At 29.1% G+C, this 9,259-nt stretch overlaps 1 protein-coding gene across 1 annotated transcript in view; it reads left to right on the top strand.

Moving 5' to 3' along the window:
* The window catches only part of LOC108775074 (very long-chain-fatty-acid--CoA ligase bubblegum), a 5,131-nt gene extending 2,028 nt beyond the window's left edge, over positions 1-3,103 (top strand). The window contains exons 7-11 of the mRNA XM_018541351.1: positions 1,055-1,530; positions 1,627-1,841; positions 2,244-2,395; positions 2,458-2,583; positions 2,909-3,103. Of these exons, the coding sequence (XP_018396853.1) occupies positions 1,055-1,530; positions 1,627-1,841; positions 2,244-2,395; positions 2,458-2,583; positions 2,909-3,103 (1,164 nt within the window). The remainder of the gene's footprint in view (positions 1-1,054; positions 1,531-1,626; positions 1,842-2,243; positions 2,396-2,457; positions 2,584-2,908) is intronic.
* The last annotated feature ends 6,156 nt before the right edge of the window (positions 3,104-9,259 follow it).

Genomic DNA, 9,259 nt, shown 5'->3' with positions numbered 1-9,259 from the left:
TATATATATATATATATGGGGCGTTCTCTGTTAAATTGGCCATCTCTTTGCCCATTTTAATTCTTGAGAAAAAATTCTTTAAAAGGGCTTAAAATTTTCTTTGACATGTCTATTTTTCGATGCCGTATGGCATTTTTGAAAATTCGAAATGGACCCAAAACGACGATTGGAATAAAAAAAGCATTGGAAAAATTAATAATATCGTAAATAAACGTGCATGATATGATGAAGAGGTCTTTGGGCTCCTATTTTTGAAAAGAAAATATATGTAAACTAGGAAATTACTATACTATAGGTAACATATACTATTGTATTTTCCTAGTTTTACGTATACATTTCTTTTCAAGAATAAAGGCCCTCTGATTCTTTGTAATATTTCTTAGTAGTATTTCTTATAAGGTAATATAAAGCTTCAACATTTATTAAATTATCATATTATTATCCTGTAGAAATTCTAAATTTTACCGCACAATAATACTCTTACCGTAAATTTTTTTCGCGACGTACTTTCTCGGGAAGAGAATGATCGAATTAAAATTTGAAATTTTGTGCAAATGCTTGGTAATTAGTGGATATCGTGTTACAGATGAATGATTGATTTCAACGTAAGTAATTCGTTTTGACACGCACGCGCATGCACGCACGCACACGAATTAGATCTCAACATCACATTGTTCGCGTTTATTTACGATATCATTAATTTTATCAATGTCAGACTTTTCAAGGAAAATTTTAAACCCTTTTATAGAATTTTATCTCAAGAATTGAAATGAGCAGGAGATGACCGATTTAACACAGAACATCATATATATATATATATAAAATATCAATATTACACATCGCGGATATTTTGTATATAACTATATTTTATATAAATATTACATTCCAAAATTTTACTTTATACAGGTACTATTCATACGCATAAAATGTGTATTTGTAAATTATAAAACATGCAGCGAGTTTTGAAGAAGGAATTTGACAACATTGCAATTAAACATAATCACATATTTATTACAATAGAAAAAATTTATAATAACATCTTTATTACTTTTAGATAATTGACCTCTTTACAAACATTATGGTAGCAACTACAGTATACTTTGCAGACTCAATTGCATTAAAAGATACATTAATAAATACGCTACTTGTAGCACAACCGACTGTTTTCCTAGGAGTGCCAAGAGTGTGGGAAAAAATATATGAAAAGATGCAAGAGAAAGCACGTAGTAACGGCGTAATAAAAACCTGGATTGCTAAATGGGCAAAAGCACAAAGTCTTCATTATTACACGAATAAAATGAATGGCATAGATTATAAACACTGGGGCTACGTCTTTGCAAAATGGCTTATTTTTGACAAAGTCAAAGTAGCAATGGGTTTGAATAAGTGCCACCACTTTGTTACCTCAGCAGCACCCATGAACATCGATATTAAAAAATATTTCCTAACTTCAGACATACCTCTATTAGAGGGGTATGGAATGTCTGAATGTAGTGGGGGTCAAACATTAAATGACATTAATAAATGCAGGTAAATTATATTTGCTTTTATTTGTCATATTGAATTTACAAAGATATTTATGTTCAAAATATCTTGTTAACAATAAATGTTATTCTCATTTATTAGCATGGATGGTGTAGGGAAACCTTTACCTGGGTTATATACAAAGCTAGACAATATAAATGAACATGGCGAGGGAGAGATTTGTATGAGTGGGCGACATATATTTATGGGTTATTTAAATGCACCGGAGCAAACAAAAGAAGCCAAAGATAAACATGGCTGGTTGCATAGTGGTGATCTTGGCAAATTCGATTTAAATGGGAATTTGCTTATTACTGGTAAACATTCATTTTGCACCTAGTATTACTCAATAATACTTATTAAAAATAATTATTACGAATGGGTTATGTCAACAAGTATAATGTATACCGTACCCAGTAAAAGCTATAATAATGCTTAAGGGTATATTTATAAGATTATTTTGAGACGAACATTCTAATACAAAAATGACAAAGATGTAATAATTTTCGAATCACAAACATTTAAAGTTAGCAAATAATAAAGTAAATTATAAAGTACGCGCTTTTAGGTGTGATTGACATTTTTCGTTGTATCACACCTAAACGCATGAATTTTAGACAGTATTCACTAATTTTAAATAAATTATAATTAAAAAACTATTAGAGCCTTGATATTTTGGTATTAGAATTTGTGACTGAATATTTTTTATGTATTTGCAGGTAGAATAAAAGAACTGATAATCACAAGTGGAGGGAAAAATGTATCACCGAATAATATAGAGCAATCAATATTATCGGAATTACCATACTTAAGTAATGCTATGGTAATTGGAGATCATAGAAAATATTTAGCAGTTCTTGTCACGCTAAAGGTACAATGCGAAAAAATAAAAATTTTTAATTATGAATAATCAAATAATACATTTCTTTTCAGAGTAACATGAATGAAGCAACTGGCGCACCATTAGATACATTATCTCCAAATGTTTTGAAATGGGCAAAGTCTATTGGTAGTAGTTCCAAAACAGTTAAAGAAGTCATAAGCACTCGTGATACAGCCGTAAGTCTTGAAAAAAACTCATAATATTATTTAAAATTGTATAATAAAAAAATGTTTATTTCTTAAGCCCGAATCTCGAGCAAATGAGCGCAAACAAATACAAATATAAACAGCTTTCGTAGTAACAATTTACTAGTATCACATTATTTATATATTGATAATGTATTAAAACGTATTGACAATATTGGATTAATATAGGTCAGTATTGTGTGTACCATTAGAGTTAATTTAATGCAAACAACATTACGAGTACAACAGCATTCGTACTTGTGTTCGTTTAGGTTTAAAACGTTTAAATATTATAAAATGTTTCTTATCTTTTTAGATATACGAAGAAATCGACAAGGCAATTAAAAGAGCGAATATGCAAGCTATAAGTAATGTTCAAAAAATACAGAAATTTGAAATTCTTCCTCATGATTTTTCAATTTCAACTGGCGAATTGGGACCCACACTAAAGCTTAAAAGAAACGTAGTTCAGAAAATGTATGCTAATCTAATAGATAAAATGTATGAATAAAACTATAATATACACAATAAGCATGGCATCAAATAACGTAACATCAATGTTATAATTTCATACTCAATATACATTTTAGCTCACATGTATCAGTACTTTTAATTCCGATAATAGAAATTAATGTTCAAAAAACTGAAATCGAGCACATTTATAATTTTTTTTTTACATGTAAAACATCGAATAATTTATAAACAAAATATATATTTTAATTTAGATTAAAGAACATAAAGAGCATGTTAAAAGTGTTTTAATTGTTTTTTCGTTAACGTAAAGAGAAGTTCCATGGGATATATATTATATATCTTATTAGAGGGCTACTTAAACAAAATTAAATAGTATATTATCTTGGAGAAATATCGAGACATATCGTTAGAAATAGAATAATGCCATCACACATTTATTAATAAAAAATTTTGTAAGTAAGATGTTACGGAAATTAAGCAAGATTATAAATATTTATTGTTTATATTATATGCATTATACAGTGAGTACAAAAAGTATTCGTACAGAGAAAAAATTTTTTTAGAAAAACCATTTTTTAAATGTAAACCTTATCTAGCGAGAAATGACTAATCGAATTGATGTCGACACAATATCGATAAATTGTTAACAATGATTTTGACACAAATTCGGTGTTGATTCAACGTCTGATTGATGATTATTTCTTACTGGATGATTAACAATGTTTATTTTTTATAAATAAGGTTTTTTTTTAAATTTTCTTTGTACGAATGTATTTCCTACTGAGAAAACAATGCTATTGATTCAATTAAAATGCAGTTGATTCAATTAAAATCTCTATCACGGGCTGTCACTAACATAAGTAATTAATTCATGTGCATTTTTATTGATACAAAGACCTTGATTATTGAAACAATAATAAAAGTCTTTGTATCAATAAAAATTTACATGAATTAATTACTTATATTAGTGACAGCCCGTGATAGAGATTTTAATTGAATCAACAGCATTTTTTTACGAATACTTTTTGCACTCACTGTATTATATTTGGCCTGTGATTTATGAAAAATTTGTTGAACTGGTATACATGACGCAATAAGTTACACTAAAAGAAATATAATTTATTTATTTCACTTCAACTTATTACATCATGTGTACCAGTTTACGAAGTTCATTGAAAGTTATTTTCATTAATTGTCTTCTTTAATTAATCGTAAATAATTGTTGTATGCTTCACGAAACACTGTAACTACAAGTTACTATTCGGTATATCTATATAATATTTAGTCGCGTCATGTTATGTTAATGTTCGTTATTTTATATATCATAGCTTCGTTAAATCTAGAGTTGTTAACAAAAAAATTGTATCTTCTTTTAGAGAATTGAATCAAAATCAAACATATTGAATCGTATTTCACGTATTAGATATCTATTTATGTACAGCGTTATCAACATAGATATAGTCTAAGTTCTTAGTTAATAGTTAGTATTGCGAGAACTGTCGTGCGATACGGAGTGAAGTAAGAACTAAAGATAATTAATACTTTAGCCAAAATAATCCATATATATCTCCAATATTTGTACTAACTATAATTATAGTTATTTTAGGTTGCTATAACTACATATACGTATATATTTTTTGTTAGAACTGTATATATAGTTATTGTTACTAATGTGACATAGTAAATAATAATCATAATTATAGTAATTATAATTAAACAGTAATTTACGATCGAGAATATAAGAGTTCAAATATGGCTAGTTAAACTACGTTTAGGTAGTTATTTCTTCATGAGTCGCGTGCGGTAATATAAAGCCAAAAATTATACAATGTTGGATTTCTTGAAAGACATGCATACATGTATTCTATACTTGCTCTGATGCATACTGTAACATTCATACATAGAGCGCGGCATGTTGATATGCACGACTTCTGCATTTATTATGCGTTACTTCATAACTTGTTTCCTTGCATGCTTCAATCAAAAGATTAAAAATTGTCATGTGATTGAGCAGACGATTGTCTGCGATTGACAGCACCTTCAGAATAAAAACAACTGTACTAATTTCGTAGTTATCTGTCAAACGTCAGACTGCATGCAACAAAACGAACGTAGCAGCATACATGCGTACTTATAATTTAAAAAATCGAGCATCGCGTGTGATTCTAGCTTTAGTGGGCGCTGATAAGCGGATTTCAACGTGCTTTCACAGGTGACCATTTAAGCATGTAATTTATAATATAATGAGATGACCATTTAAATCTATATCTCAAAAACTATTACTGAAAATAAAAAATTACAATTAACTTTTCAATTTAATTTTTTAAGTTTCTTGCTAGTATTTTTAGTTGTAAATTTTGGAAACATCTATATATTTATATCTATATCTTCTCTATAGCTTCAAATTGATGAAATTATATAAACTTGTCTCTTTTCTATAATATAAAACTTAAAAATTTAACGATTCTTTGTATAGATATATGTGGATAAATAATTTGTTTTTCTTTTTATCAAAATTGTGAAATAAATCGGAAACGAGAAATGTTGCAGATGAAAAATACAACTCGTACTTAACATTGCAAATATAAACATAAATCATTAATTGCGGTATTTTTTTAAATCTGACAGCATTGCTTTTTGCGCAATATTCGCAGTATTCGTCAAGCTATTTTTTTAGCAACTTTTTACATTTAAGAAAAACATTATTTTCTTCAAAAGTTAGAATCTCTATCATTTAGCGCAATTACATATAAAATTATGACGTCCTTGTGACATAATTCTCACAGTCAGTCCAACAATAAAGCATTTAATTTGTGGAACACGTCTTTCACAAAAGTTAATGTGGATAAATAACATCGTTGTACGTTCGTTTATGACAAAATTAAAGTATCGTACGATATGAATCACATATCGTAATAAAAAAATCAATCAATCAAAATCCTTTCTTTCTTTCCATTTCACGGAAAAGAGGAACTTTGATTGATTAATTCTCTTATGCAAAAGTCTCTGCTACGACATTAAAAAAGAATGTTACGTGATTGATACCCAGCAAGAAGCAATCAGATACTGACCTACTTTATTAAAAAGTTCTCGCTATTGAGGATAAAGGAAGAAGGGGAAAGAAGACAGAGATCACAGACTTTATAAGTATAATATAGACAGGTAATTGATATAGTGTCTGCAAAGAAACATCTGGAGAAGATTGAAGAGAAAAACATACCCTCCTTTCAGGTAGATATTTTTCTTTCTAAAAATGTCCAGAAATGTACATTGCACATGTCAATTAAACGTATAGTGCGTTAATATTATATCAGAATTAAAAATGATATAATCATGATGAAGCACACAAATTAAGATATTTTTTAAATATAATATGCAATAATTAAAATATACACAACTAAAATTTTAAATTGTAAAATCGTAAAAAAGAAGAATTTTTTAACAAGCTCAATCAACGTCAATTCGACTGAATTAACGATCAGTTTTCATTACGGATTAAGCATATACGATGTCAGGCATGCATAAATATATTTCTGAATTTTTCTAAAAGGAAAAGTACTAACACAGTCTTGTTTGTGTTGCCAATCCATATGCGAAAAGCTCACATGTATAAAATAACAAAAGTATATGAGAAAAGAATTGCCGAAACTGTGATGCGGCCGATTAATTCGATCAATTTTAGCTGAAAACCGGAAAGATATATATAATTATTATGTTATACCCATTAAGTTACACATATAACTTATTATTAGATGTAGATAAATGACGGCGCATCCTTTTGGCAAAATCCTTTTTTCTACATCTTCAAATCAGTACATATAGAATTTCAGGCACACAGTTTAACCTTGAACAAAACACAAAGAATTTTCATTTCTATATATCAAAAACTGAATTGAAGTACATAAAGATTTTTTAAAATATTTATTTTTCTCAAAATGACGCAGTTGTTTTACAAAAAATGCAAATATTTTATAAAATTTCTACTCTTTTGAAAAAAAATAATGTTTTAAAAAATCCTTATTAATGCCATTATCAATAGGCATTAGTCTAACAATTTACAAAATCGCATCACAGTTACGATTTGTTTAAATCGTTTAAGTTATCTAGTGTTTTCATCTTTTTTTTTAGTTGTATAAATAAACGCGCTACTGATTCTAAGGTAGCGTTTCGATATTTATGTTAAAAATTTATAGTGCGCGTAAAGTGTACTATAAATTTTTAGTTCTAGCGGTAATATCAAAATGCAGCCTATATATGACTTAGTTATTTATTTACTGACTATGTATTTTGCTGAGTGGTGATGTGACTCAGCATATAGATATCTATTTATGAGTATCAGTTTTCTCAATAGTCTAAAACATTAATCTTCAGTCTTCTTAACAAGAACATCCAAGAAAGGAAGTCTTCGATTTTCTTCAATGGTAAAGCAAATAATGGATTTTTTATGAAAGTACATACTTAAAGAAGTCACTATACGTTATATATGTAAGTAAATCAATATAAATTTGTTATGGCTTTACGCAATCTCTATTCTGATTGACCAATTCGCTTAGTACCTAAACTGTTTGTGTGTTATGGTCCTTAACGGGCCTTTCAAAGCTTCATCACAATGACCGCAACAATAGAATAGCTCAGACAAGTACAAAAGGTTTTGGATTTTTCCAAGTTTCAATGAAACTACTTCTATCGTGTATATGTATAAAGGAATATGGTAGTGTCACTACGCTTATCTTAACGCCGGTCTCTCGGGTCTCTGCGAGAGACCGGCGTTAAGATAAGCGTAGTGACACTAATTTCCTAATTCAAAAGTTTTACGAGTACACATATTTACAAGATTTATGAAGTAGGATCATTCGATTGTTTTGTATAATGAGACTTTAGCTCGTATGTATCGTGTAAAAACGGATCGAAATAGTATAAAATATAATCGTGTACTAAAATATACGAGTAATACAATAGTAACCGAATCTCGAGACAGAGCTAAATTATTAAAGCAAATTATTAAAGTAGTGAAGGCTTTCAAGGAGGTTTCAACAGAGAATAGACAGAAACAAACAGGTTCTTCGAGGTTACAGAAAGAATTTCTATACTACTGTCCAAAAGTATTTACTCATCTCGATTTTTGTACGTATCTGTTTTATACATCTAAATTCCGTTCTAATTCCATTACTATATTCTCTTTATACATTGCATGTACAGAATATCGGATAAGGATAGTAATAACACTTAAGGGTATATTTCTGATAAGATCATTTTGAGCTGGAAATATGTACTAATATTAAAATTTCAAGGCTATAATAACTTTTTAATTCTTCTTCTTTCTTCTTCTTACGTTAGACCTTTGGTCTGTATTACATCCTCTTTCGTATGCTTGTGGTGCGCACGCTGATTATTATTCAATTGTCACAAACATATATGGGACCTACAGTTTTTAATACCGATTTCGAACAGCGGATTTTGTCAAGAGATATTTCTGTGGGTAAGACTACTCTCGGGAATCGAGAGGTTGCCAGTCTTTTCCCAAAGGGGACACGAGCATAAGTATTTTGGTTCCTACCAGGGATCACATGTATGACAGCCTGGTGCACTGTCTGTCATGCTACGCTTTCGTTTAACTTTTTAATTATATATAAGCATTTAAAGTTAACATACATTATGTCACCTAAAGTTCATGTGGGTTTAGGTGTAGTTGACATTTTATATTATGTATATGTGTGTATGAGAGAGAGATAAAGAAAGAATAAACAGAAGGAATAAGAATGCATGAAAAGGCATGGGAAGGCGGCAATTGTGTTCTCGTGTGTACCTAATATATCACATCCAAGCGTGCGAACTTTATTTGAAAGATATTTTTCTCAAAATGATGGTTTTCAAACTGATTCCACGATTTTAGACAAATTAGTGAGCCGATCGTCTTCATATACCATATTCGTCAAATTTAGGAGATAAATACGTTTCTATTAAAGAAAGGTTACTATTAATACTAATAATTTTTACTATTTATTGTACTAATATCTGTCTTTGTCTGTAAAATAATTTAAAGTTAGAAAAGTAAGTTAAACATGAGTATAGCCAAATTTCTCGACAAGTACCGGACATAGGAACAGCTTCTAAATGTTTTTACGATGTCTTTTAGAAGTCTGTGCTGTATGGAGCATAACTTGATTGATTATATTATACAGTGACGTTATAA

This window comes from Cyphomyrmex costatus, unplaced genomic scaffold (assembly GCF_001594065.2).
Source record: "Cyphomyrmex costatus isolate MS0001 unplaced genomic scaffold, Ccosl1.0 scaffold281, whole genome shotgun sequence".
NCBI lineage: Eukaryota > Metazoa > Arthropoda > Insecta > Hymenoptera > Formicidae > Cyphomyrmex > Cyphomyrmex costatus.
This window is presented reverse-complemented; position numbering and strand designations above follow the sequence as displayed.